Source organism: Hevea brasiliensis, chromosome 6 (assembly GCF_030052815.1).
Source record: "Hevea brasiliensis isolate MT/VB/25A 57/8 chromosome 6, ASM3005281v1, whole genome shotgun sequence".
NCBI lineage: Eukaryota > Viridiplantae > Streptophyta > Magnoliopsida > Malpighiales > Euphorbiaceae > Hevea > Hevea brasiliensis.
Genome location: NC_079498.1, coordinates 100,741,430 through 100,754,361, shown reverse-complemented (window position 1 = coordinate 100,754,361; position 12,932 = coordinate 100,741,430). Strand labels below are relative to the sequence as shown.

The 12,932-nt window shown below is 31.4% G+C and overlaps 2 protein-coding genes across 2 annotated transcripts; one reads left to right on the top strand and one right to left on the bottom strand.

Moving 5' to 3' along the window:
- Window positions 1-594: 594 nt before the first annotated feature.
- Window positions 595-4,241, bottom strand: LOC110654251 (protein FAR1-RELATED SEQUENCE 8). Its single transcript, XM_021810179.2, has 2 exons — window positions 3,883-4,241; window positions 595-2,826 (listed from the first exon to the last, which is right to left on the bottom strand). The coding sequence occupies exons 1-2, from the start codon at window positions 3,895-3,897 to the stop codon at window positions 619-621; spliced, it is 2,223 nt and encodes a 740-aa protein (XP_021665871.2). The 5' UTR covers window positions 3,898-4,241; the 3' UTR covers window positions 595-618.
- Window positions 4,242-8,520: 4,279 nt separating this feature from the next.
- LOC110654226 (polyubiquitin) lies at window positions 8,521-11,655 on the top strand. Its single transcript, XM_021810141.2, has 2 exons — window positions 8,521-8,701; window positions 9,626-11,655. Exon 2 carries the CDS (start codon window positions 9,626-9,628, stop codon window positions 11,453-11,455), a length of 1,830 nt encoding a protein of 609 aa, XP_021665833.2. The 5' UTR covers window positions 8,521-8,701; the 3' UTR covers window positions 11,456-11,655.
- Window positions 11,656-12,932: the final 1,277 nt, after the last annotated feature.

Below are 12,932 nucleotides of genomic sequence, written 5' to 3'. Positions count from 1 at the left end.
TTTAAGTGGATAATTTATTATCACATTAAAAGATTAAATGACATTTTTTTTTGTATTTTCAGTATACTTTTAAGTTAATTCTTATTTTATAATTTATAGAATATTATTATTATTTTTTTTTTATGATCCTCTCTCTTAATAATATCCTCTATATCTTATTTTAAAATTAAATAAAAATAAAAAAATAAATAAATTATATATCATAAAAAATTGACATTTATTTACCTCCTCATCCAAACATATCCCTATTGGTAAAAATTCTTGCAAATTTATAATTGATTTAGCAAAATTATCAACACAAGGGATAGGCTAATAATTTTCTTACTTTCCAAAAACTTTGGCTTATTTCTTATGTTTATAAAGAGTCTGTTTATTAATAGTATTGAAATTATTATTATTAAAAAATTATCTGTTTAAATATATTAACAAATATTAAAATTTAGTTTAAAACAAAATTTAATATATTTTAATCATAAAATGTTAAAATAATTAAATTATTAATATTTAAAATATATATTTTTTAACAATGCAAAAGAAAAGTAATAATCCAAATGACCGATTTAAGAGAAACTAGAGGAGCAAGAAAAGCATCCGTTCTAAAAAAATTTTTGGATTTCATTAATGATCAATTTGTACATGCTTGTCTGCTACAAGACGGACCTTATTCAAAGATTCTTTAAAAGCTTGCCAAGCAACCATATAATGATCTTGAGATATCATCCCTTCCTCAACAACTTGCATTGCTCGTTTGTACAGATGATCAAACCACTGAACTGGGTTAGCAATATCGACATTGTTGGACCCAAGATCTGGTACATATAGCCGCTTAAAATCCTTCCTCCATCTTGCCAAAATATATTGGTAAGGGATTTCCTCCACCCCATTGTAGTGCAGAATGCACAACGCATGTCGGCACAGGTAACCTTTGAAGTTAAAACAACCACAATTGCACCGAACTTCTGCTCCTGATTTATCATACAATACCTCCAAATTTCTAACATTGCTCAGATTCTCCTCAGCCTCACGTTCTTTGATCATATATGTAACTACTGACCCATTGGCATGAATCTGTGTGATGCTAAAACACGAGGACATCATCGCCACCTCTTCTTGGAATTTCCTGAATATTTCGTTCGTATACAATTTGGAGAGTTGTAGCTCATAATAGCTGCTTGTTCTCAACATGGAGCTTGAATCTCTCGACTCGAAATCATCAAGAGCTTCCTTCTGATGTTTCTTTTCTAAAACTAATTCATACATGTCAAAAAACTCTCTTAAAGATGTTTGACGGTGCACCCAACCATCAAAAAATGGGATCATGGACTCACCTCTTTGGAAAGTGGACATTCCAGCAAAAAAGGTGTCTTTGGAGTAAGCTGGAGCCCACCGTTCCCGATCTTCATACAAACTTCGAAGCCACTCATGATTTGCAATTCCAAAGCGTTGATTCATTGCTTCCCAAGCCATTTCAAATTCATCCACCTTTAAAGTGTCGTAGATAGTTGTATTGAACACCATCTGAAATGCTTCATAGTCCTGCAGTGCTCCTAAATTCTCAAGAACCCTTTGCACAACATGTGACAAACAAAGACGATGGTGAGCCCTAGGAAACACCTCTGCAATTGCACTTTGCATGACCTTGCACTGTTTGGTGATGATGGTTTGTGGAGGACGACCAAACATGCATGTGAGCCATGCCCTGAATAGCCAGATATATGTTTCAAATGTATCATCTGCAAGCAAACCACAACCAAGCAGAATAGACTGCCCATGGTGATTTACTCCAAGAAATGCAAAGAGTGGAATTTCATAATTATTTGACAGACATGTTGTGTCAAATATAATGACATCCCCAAAGTAAGCATATGCAGCTCTTGACCTCGAATCAATCCAAAATACATTTTTCAAAAACCCCTCATCAGTGAGATCCATCAAGTAGAAAAAATTTGGATTTGTCAGCTGAACCCGACAAAAATAATTATATATGACCTGTGCATCTCCTTTTTTAAGCTTCAAACGCTTCAACCTCTCTATAGGGTGGCTACTATCCCCTTCATTAGAGTTTGAGCTTCCATAACCAAGTGGATCTACAGCAGCTGTCCGATACAATTTGATTGTCCGTACTTCCACATCAAGAGTTGGCTCTACCTTCCTCTTAGACCCAGCATCCATCTTCTTGTGTGACTTGGAATTTTGTGCTCTCTCAGGATCAAATGAGTGGTTGTGTTCAAGCTTGACTTCATCCACCCTCCACCTATTAGATTCCACTAACCTCAGCCTTATCATTGCTAGACAACCGGTTCTTGTTTCCTTTCTACGACTGTTTGCTTCTTTCATTGTCTTAAAACCCTCACAGTTGCAGCAGAGAACTGCACCACGTTTCTCCTTGCTGTTACGTTTTGTCCATGAAGATTTTACCCTGATGGCAAATCCCAATTCCTTAGCATAGCAGTTATAATAATTGTAAGCATCATCGTATGATTCAAATTCCATTCCTACAACAGGTGGGGGATAGCTGTTTCCTTGAGATTCACTATTTTGACCATCCACTAACAATGTACTGTCTGTGTTGTTATCATGCCCATGGTCTTCAATATCAAGCATTTGGTCGCAATTATTCTCAACACCATCATCTTTGGTTTCAAGGTCATGGCTTTCAATCTCAAGGCCATTGTCCTCAATTTCAAGGCCACTTCCCTCAATCTCAAGGCCATTCCCCTCAATTTCAAGGCCATTGCCTTCAATGTCTAGGTTATTGCTATCAAATTCAAGATCATCACCTTCCTCCTCAAGCAGTTGCTCACTGTTTTGAGAAACTTCTTCCATCTGAAATGAGAAAATGAAAAATATAATGTTGACGGTACGCAAGAGCAAGCAACAACTTGCAAAGTCCTTTACATTTTTTCATTCCATAATATCATAAGTCTAGAGCTTATTTTAATCCATTTACATTTTTCTTTTTCCATTTTTCATCAAACATAAAAAATATGATCTTTCTTAAACAGCATGCTCATCGATCCACGGGAATGCAATCCTTCAAACTGCTTCTTCTCCAAAACTAATTTCTCCATGGGGCATAACTGCATAAGCATTCAGAACCCAATGCATATGACAATGATACTATCCTTACCGATATTAGTTCCATTGCAGCAAATCCCATCATCTCTCGCTCTAGTGTGTTCATTTCTAGGAAAGTGAAGAATCACGGGTCCGGCTATTATAAGCTTAAAGTTATATAACGAGTCGAGTAACCCCTTAGATCAAATATTTACACACAAATTCATGCACTTACTATTTCAATTATATGCATACCTTAGTTGATTCTGTACGAATCCCAATACAAATATTTTATCTAAGCAAATATTTGATTTACAGGGTTATTAGACTTATCCTCATATCAAGTCTAGCTTATATTACATGCACCCCAATAATCATTTATACTTGGCACGTTTAAAAATTGAACTACTACACTGCAGCAGCTTTGCATCAAAATTTATCCACTTTATGATCTCACTTTCTCTAAAAATTGCGCAAGTTTCAAAAAAATTAAGATTCTTTCCTCTACTCATCATTCGAGTCTCACAGGAAAATAACCCAAAACCTCTCCCTTTATACAATGATCCCATATCAAATAGAAACACATGCCTCGAACTCACTTAATTGGCTACCATAATCCGTAAATAATAACAGCTTAGTCAAACGCAGAATATTTTGCATCTCTCAAGCAACCATTCAAATGCTAAAATTACATTCGGCTTATAGCTCTTACCAAAAAGGTGCTAACTTTTCTTACTATTTGAAACTAAATAAAAAATAAAACTCAACCATTAAAGAAAAAGAAAGAATACAAAAACCCCAAATCAAACACATAAGAAGACCGACCTCAATCATCGCCATCCTCCGACACTTTCCTCCAGTTTTAGAGCTTGAGATAACCGCTTTAGGTTGCCAGAACTGGCGCCATAAAATTCAACAGCGGCTTCCCTGAAATCTGCCGACGGTTACGGTATCAGGCAAATCACATAATTATTGGGGAAAAAAAATGGGGTAATTTGAGGAGTTTATACTTGGTATTGGAAGCTGGTAGTTTGGTTATTTGGTTAGATCTAAGCGAAAGACGATGCTTTGTTGGGCCTGTCGTCAGAGACTAGAGGGCGTGGTGTGCTTCCGCAGCTGTTTCGCTGTGAGAGGGACAGGTAGAGCTGCAGAAAGAGGAATATTCCCAAAAAAAATAAAAAAATAATAATAACAATAATAATAATAATAAAATACCTTTTTTAATAATAATAATATTATTATTATTATTAATTATTATTATTATTAATTTCATTGATGTGCCAAAAGAGTGAATAGCTATTTATTCTCTTAAATTTAATTATAATTGTTAATAAATTTATATTATTTTAAAATTAAATTAAATAAATTTTTATGTTTAATTTAATAAATTATTTAATTTCTTTATTTATTTTTTTAAATCAAAATTGATGATTTGATTTGGTGATACAATAATAAAAATTTTTAAAAATTATTTAATGACTTAAAATTATGATGAACTGGCCCTTAATTTAGATTAAATTCCCCCATTCACCTATCAAAATTCTCTAATTGTTGTTGCCACATCCAATAAAATATTTCTTTTATTTTATTTTTTTAATTGATTTTTTACTTTTATTTTTTATTTAAATATTATCATATTAAAAGATATGATTTTGATAGTGTTTAATTAATATATTAAATAAGATATATCTCATTATATATATAAGCAGAGCCTCATAAATTGTTTCACAAGGGTGTGTCTCTTAATTTCATGAAAAAGTTTATTTTTATTTTGATATTTTTATATGAAAATTAACTTACCATATTAAATATATAATTTTTTAAATATTTTTAAATTTCAACTATTAAAATTTTAACTTATACAAACAAAAAGGTTATATAAAATTTTCTTTTAATACATATTTTAAGAATTTTAAAATTCTTGAATTTATAATTTCAAACATGATAAAACTATAATCATCATATAATATATTTCTAAAAAAACAATAATTTTTAAAATAAATCTTCAATTAAATTAAAAAAAGTGAATTATTTTTTGAATAAATATATAATTATTACACATTTCCGATGACTTAACCCAAAATCGTTTAGAGTGGAGAAAGATAATCTATATAGCAGACATCAAATTTTTAGGATAAATACTTAGTTGAGTTGAGATTTCTTGTATTTAAAATCTAAAAATTTTAAGAAAGGTACTATGTATATGTTTTCTTTCTATTTTGTTTATCTTTTTATTGGTATATATGAAGTAATTTAAAAAAAAATAAAAATAATATATTAACCGACTTATTTTAAAATTTAAAATTAAATGTTACATATTTTTTATCGTTTATGAAATCCAAAATTATTTCATTTACTATTAAAAATTTATATATTTACACTAAAAATAAAATTATAATTAATTAAAAATTTTATCATTAATAAAATTTTATATTACAATTATGAAAATATAAAATACAAAAAAACATATATTAAATCATGTTATTAAAATAAAATAATAAATAATCTATGCAATGCATGAGCTAGTAATTATCATATGTGTGCACATATATGTGTGTGTGTGGAGGGGAAGGGAGAACATTAGCAATATCCAAAATACCTTTAATGATTTATTAATATTACAATAAAAGATAAAATTTAATTGGCTTAAATTGATTTATTTTAATTATTATTATTTAAATTGGTTTTAGAATTTATGTAAATTTAAAATTATATTTGTACTTAAATTTTATTTAGTTTATACTCAATAAATTTTTTGTTGCAATTTAAAATAAATAAATTTATCTTTAAGTTTTTATACTGTTTCTAATATAAAAAAAATAATTAAAATGAAAAATAAAAATAACAATCTTACTTAAAAAAAATATATTAGAATAATACAATCATGATTAATTCAAAAATATAAGATTGTATTACTATAGTGAAAAAGACTTTTTCTTTTACCATATGATTTCTTATTTTTTAATTTAATTATATTTTACATATATTAACATAAATATAATATATTAATTTAAATAAAAAATAACAATTCAATTTAACTTGGATTAGATTAATATTGTTAATTAAGTGCTTATTATAAAATGGCGGTTCAATGTTCTTTCAATTATAGATTATTGTCCATCTAATACTATAGTGTATAATAAATGGATGAATATTATATTATATAGAGACTATTATTTATATTGTGAGGCAAGAAGTAATTTATGAAAGTTAAATTATATATATATATATATATATATACATAGAACAAATGCCAAATAAAGATGCAATAAAAATGCTAAAGTTAGAGAGTTGATGCAGTTGCAGACCCAACTAAGAGTAGAAAATTCTATAAAAGAGTATCATGTAAATATTTGAAATTCACAATCCTGTCATTGTAAAAATTAAGTTTGATAGCATGACTCCATGCAAAGAATAACTTACAAGAAGACTAATCAATTATATTAGTTAATTGATAATAGTCATGTCTAAAATTTTGACGTTACGTTGTTGGAGCTTTGGACTTCTATGAAAATATTAGATTTTAATAGAGGAACATATATTATAAACTTGTAGTTTATGCATAAAGGATGGTGGGCAAGGGGAGAGGAGGGGAGGAGAGGTTAATGGATGTAGTTAACCTCTTACTAAAAGAGAAAGCGATTACTATAGAAATTAAGACCATGAAGGTAGTGGAATTTTTGGCTTTAGGTTGTTTGAAGAAAATGAAACAAAATAGACCATGAAAAAAGCTGTTGAAGAAATTGAGTACGTTATGAGTATTGCTGCAGCAAAAAAATGTATAAAACTACCTTAGTTATTCATAGAGCAAGTATATAAACATTGGTTGGGATCTAATTATAAGAACATAATATTTATAACAATGAAATTGCATAGATTATAGAGCTTGATTTCATTAATGTATATGCATGGTGATATAATGTGTGGTTTTAATGAATATTTTGCATCCACTTCCAATTTTAATAGGGTTCGACCTCTTGTACTTTAATGCAAGCACTCAATCATTAAATTACAATTGATTTATGGAGATAAAGTTGGATAAAATTATAAAAATGGATTAGTCTTAAACTTTTATTTGAAAATATTAAAATTACCTCATGAGTTACCACTAACTTATGATTATTGAAATAATTTTCTTATATATTTTAATTATAATTAATTAATTTTATTAGATAAAATTATGATTAAATTTTAAAATAACAATAAAATTAATAAAGTTATAAAATTTTAAATATTATTTTTTCTAAGTTAATCAAAACTATTAATTCTTTGAATATAAAAAAATTGCAATAATATATTCTTAAGAAAATATAAAAATAAATTTACAAAATACTTTAATATTTATTTGTTAATTAGTATAGAAATTTTTTATGAAATTGTATAAAAAATAAATTATAATTATTTATGATGAGTATAATATGCAATGCACATTATAAAAAAAAAACTTAATGTATAAAGCAGGCTAAATTTTTTCTGCAAACTATCATATGGCACTTTCTAAAAAGAGTTTGGTTTGCTAATTATTTTTTTTTTCTTTTAATCCCTTTAATATTATTATTTAATGTTTTCATTTTTCTTTAATCAATTATGATAATTTATGATTAAAAAAATTACATTTAGTTACAATTAATTTGTAACTTATAATTATTATTTTATAATCTGTATTTATTAAACGGCCAAACTTTAAATATCAAAGTTTATGGTATAACGTTATTTTTTTTAATTAAAATTATTTAATAATTGAATTAAATTTATTTTTGTTTTTTATTATTTTGCCTATAAATAACAAGAGTATTGCTATAGATTTAATAATCAAATTATATAAAAAATATTAAAACTTATTTTAATAAAAAATAAAAATATTAAAATAAATAGAACTCTTTTTATATCATTTATAAACATATTATGGGAAAGAACAAGTATTACTATTTTACCAAATTAAAAAAAAAATACAAATCATAACCTAACAGAATCCAAATAAAAAAAAAAAATAGATGCCAACAAAAATAATATTAATGATTTATCATTAGAGATTAATTTAAGGGATTATATATATATATATATATATATATATATATATATATATATATATATATATATATATATAATGTAATATATTTATAAAAATATGTAATTAAATTTATATATTTAGTAAAAGCCTTAAAATTATAAAATTAATTTTAATAATAAAATATAAATATAATAAAGATTAAAACAAGATAAAAAAATTATTTTTCAATCATATAAATATAATTATTATATTTATATATTTATTTAATTATTTATAAATTATGTAGACTCACTTACATTGCACATAAAAATTAAATACTTAAACTAAAAATAACTATATTTTCATTTAAAATTTTAATTTTCAAATTTTGATGAAAAATAATAAAAATATTTATATTGAAAATAATAAAACACACACGTGTTAACAAAAAATTAATCCTATATCCTGGATTAGCTAAGCTGGAGTCGGATAACAACCGCCGACTTTGTCCAACAATTTATTGGACAGTTTGGTCATTTTACTCAGCCATGAGCGCTATAAGACGAGGCCTCCGCTCCTCCCAAAATTCACATAACCATTCAAAGCTCAGATCTAAACCCATCCTAATCTAGTCTCTCTCTTCTCAATATCAAGGTATTTCTCTCTTCTTTAGGCTTTTAATCTTTTCGTCGTTTCGCTGTTGAATTTGATTATTATTTGTTACATATCTTTTGATTCTCTGAATGGTATTATCTGATCGTCTGAGAAATTCCAATTCTCAAGTGGTTTGTGTTTTCCGTTGATTTTGATTTGTTGTTATTGTAATTGTAATTGATCCGTTGATTTCTGGTCATGGATCCTATTTGTTATGTCTATTTATGTATCTTGGTTTATGGTTTTAAGATTTATGGATGGTGGTTGAAAGGGATGCTTAAATTTTAGGGATTGATCTTTCTTTTGATTCGACTCCTTTTTTTTAAATACCTTATTTTTTTCCTTCTTGTTATTTTGATCTTTTGGCGTTTAGTTTAATGTTTGCTTTCTTTGATAAAGTAACAAGTCCATTGATTTGATAGAGCGAATTATGATCTGATGAAGCAGATGCTTTTTCTATGGACATGTTTCCAGTTTTATTTTGAAGTTTTAATACGTAAATTGTTCTATGTTGCTCAAAATTTCAACTGATTGTTTGGCAAAGTTTTTCCTTTGTTTCGGATATTTGCTTTTGAAGAATTTCTGTGTTATATCTTGTTAGAGGTCTATTATGTCATTCTTTTGCTGAAAGAACTAGGATTGATTTTACAATAAGCTTGAATTGAAATTTTGTATCTTTTTGAGACCTAAAGAGAACTCGACCATACTTTATTTTATGGTATACTATGCTTTTTTATTCTTATAATAGTGTAATAATTTTATGATACGACTGCGATTATTGATTCCTGTAATAGTGTTATGCTGAATTGTTGAATTTTTTTTTGGTACCCAAAACTTCATTAGAAATTGTTTTTTAAGTCCTTAATTTTTTGGTTATTAAGGCTTTAAACTACTGTTTAACTTTGCTTTCTTTCTGCTAAACAGATGCAGATCTTTGTGAAAACCCTCACTGGCAAGACAATTACATTGGAAGTTGAAAGCTCCGATACTATTGAAAATGTCAAGGCCAAGATTCAGGACAAGGAGGGGATCCCACCAGACCAGCAGAGGTTGATCTTTGCGGGTAAGCAGCTTGAGGATGGTCGTACCCTTGCAGACTACAACATCCAGAAGGAGTCCACCCTCCATTTGGTGCTTCGCCTTCGCGGTGGCATGCAAATCTTTGTGAAAACCCTCACTGGCAAGACAATTACATTGGAAGTGGAAAGCTCCGATACTATTGACAATGTCAAGGCCAAGATTCAGGACAAGGAGGGGATCCCACCAGACCAGCAGAGGTTGATCTTTGCGGGTAAGCAGCTTGAGGATGGCCGTACTCTTGCGGACTACAACATCCAGAAGGAGTCCACCCTCCACTTGGTGCTCCGGCTTCGTGGTGGCATGCAAATCTTTGTGAAAACCCTCACTGGCAAGACAATTACTTTGGAAGTGGAAAGCTCCGATACTATTGACAATGTCAAGGCCAAGATTCAGGACAAGGAGGGGATCCCACCAGACCAGCAGAGGTTGATCTTTGCTGGTAAGCAACTTGAGGATGGCCGCACCCTTGCAGACTACAATATCCAGAAGGAGTCCACCCTCCACTTGGTGCTTCGACTTCGTGGTGGAATGCAGATATTTGTGAAAACCCTCACAGGGAAGACAATCACCTTGGAGGTTGAAAGTTCTGACACTATTGACAATGTCAAGGCCAAGATTCAGGACAAGGAGGGGATCCCACCAGACCAGCAGAGGTTGATCTTTGCGGGTAAGCAGCTTGAGGATGGCCGTACTCTTGCGGACTACAACATCCAGAAGGAGTCCACCCTCCACTTGGTGCTCCGGCTTCGTGGTGGCATGCAAATCTTTGTGAAAACCCTCACTGGCAAGACAATTACTTTGGAAGTGGAAAGCTCCGATACTATTGACAATGTCAAGGCCAAGATTCAGGACAAGGAGGGGATCCCACCAGACCAGCAGAGGTTGATCTTTGCTGGTAAGCAACTTGAGGATGGCCGCACCCTTGCAGACTACAATATCCAGAAGGAGTCCACCCTCCACTTGGTGCTTCGACTTCGTGGTGGAATGCAGATATTTGTGAAGACCCTCACAGGGAAGACAATCACCTTGGAGGTTGAAAGTTCTGACACTATTGACAATGTCAAGGCCAAGATTCAGGACAAGGAGGGGATCCCACCAGACCAGCAGAGGTTGATCTTTGCTGGTAAGCAGCTTGAGGATGGCCGCACCCTTGCAGACTACAACATTCAGAAGGAGTCCACCCTCCACTTGGTGCTTCGACTTCGTGGTGGCATGCAGATATTTGTGAAGACCCTTACAGGGAAGACAATCACCCTGGAGGTTGAAAGTTCTGACACTATTGACAATGTCAAGGCCAAAATCCAGGACAAGGAGGGCATCCCACCAGACCAGCAGAGGTTGATTTTTGCTGGAAAGCAGCTTGAGGATGGTCGCACCCTTGCTGACTACAACATTCAGAAGGAGTCGACCCTTCATTTGGTTCTTCGTCTGCGTGGAGGCATGCAAATCTTTGTGAAAACCCTTACTGGGAAGACCATTACCTTGGAGGTAGAGAGTTCGGACACCATTGACAATGTGAAGGCTAAAATTCAAGACAAGGAAGGTATCCCACCAGATCAGCAGAGGTTGATTTTTGCTGGAAAGCAGCTCGAGGATGGGAGGACCCTTGCTGATTACAATATCCAGAAAGAGTCTACCTTGCACCTTGTTCTTCGCCTTCGTGGTGGTTTCTGATTTGTGTGGTGTGGTTGTGTCTAGTTTGTTCTTACTAGCTACTGGTAATGCCTTGATGGCTTTAAATGAGTTTTATATCATCCTAAACTTTGTTATATTTGGAATGGTTGTACTTTTCTAAAGCTGTTTAATGGCCGCTATAAGGTCATTGGTACTTTATCTTAAAGGGCAATAAAGTTGGCTTAACTCGCCTATGTAAACATTCTGGATTTCATCTTTTATGTTCTTTGGGATGTATCAGAATTCTGGGATGTTTACTTCTTCCTGTTATGGGATTGCAATGATTGTTTGATGACTTGAATAAAGTTGTTGGCGATGTGGTCGTATGTTATAAGAAGCAACTTGTGTTGTGGGTGACAGAGTGTAGGTGTCGCTCATAATGGACTTTCAGGACCCCATTTTTTGTGAAAATGGTTCATACCAATATTGGCTAGAATGGTTCTATTCACTAAATCGGGATTACGCAAGAATTAATCCAGCTGGGGCTTAAATAAGAGTTGTCCCTAGCTTTGCTGGTTTATATGGAACTTACCCTTGATTTTAAATTAAGTTGGCTTTGAAGTTGCTTTCAAATTTGTAACATGGAATCTGTCCGATAAGATCCAAGTTTGAATCCAGGCAGAATCAGAATGAGCCAATGAGAAGGCTCTTGGAGCCACGGCCCCCAACTAAACACCAATGCCTTCAACTAAAATTTACATCCACAAAAAAAAGACATTTTTTGAAGTGGTGTCAGTTGTCCAGTTAAAATCTAAACACTCATAACAGAAACACACACAAGCCACCAGACAAATGGCCTGGGCTTTCTTTCTCCTGTTCGAAAAACCACACAAGAAGGGCAACTACAGTTACAGCAAATGCCACGAACAGTGAAGGCAGCAAAAACAAAGACGAAGATCATGCACCAGCATTTAATCCTTTTGGTTTGGTCACAAATAATCCTTACAGCAGTAGTGCCATCTGGCTCTATGGCAACATTTCTTTATTCCCTCTTCTGTTATGTACTTTGTTCAACAATTTATTTTTTCTTGGGGATGCAGGATCACCCGAGACTGACAGCCAACGGGGAACAATTGTTTTCCTACACAGGGCTCCTACTCGATCTAATAGCTATCGAGTTCTTATGTCTAAGGTTGCTTTACCTGGTTTCTGATTTGCTTTATATTTTTTGCTTAATTTTGAATTTTATGAACTAAAGTTTTATGACATTTCCTATGCAAATCAAGTTTTTTACTTGTTATGCTTTGTACAACTTCTTTTATTAATTGTACTCATCAACTAAGAATGAACTTATGAATTTGGTCGTCCTGTGGCATGGAAATTTGAATACCTGACAAAGTAGTTACTAAATTCATTGCAATGGTTCCGTATTAGTTTGAAAGAATTTATCTCTAGGCTAAATAGTCATTTGCTTTCCTTATACCTCCATTCTTTGAAGAACTGATTTTGGAGAGCAGTCCTTATTAATTATTTAGGA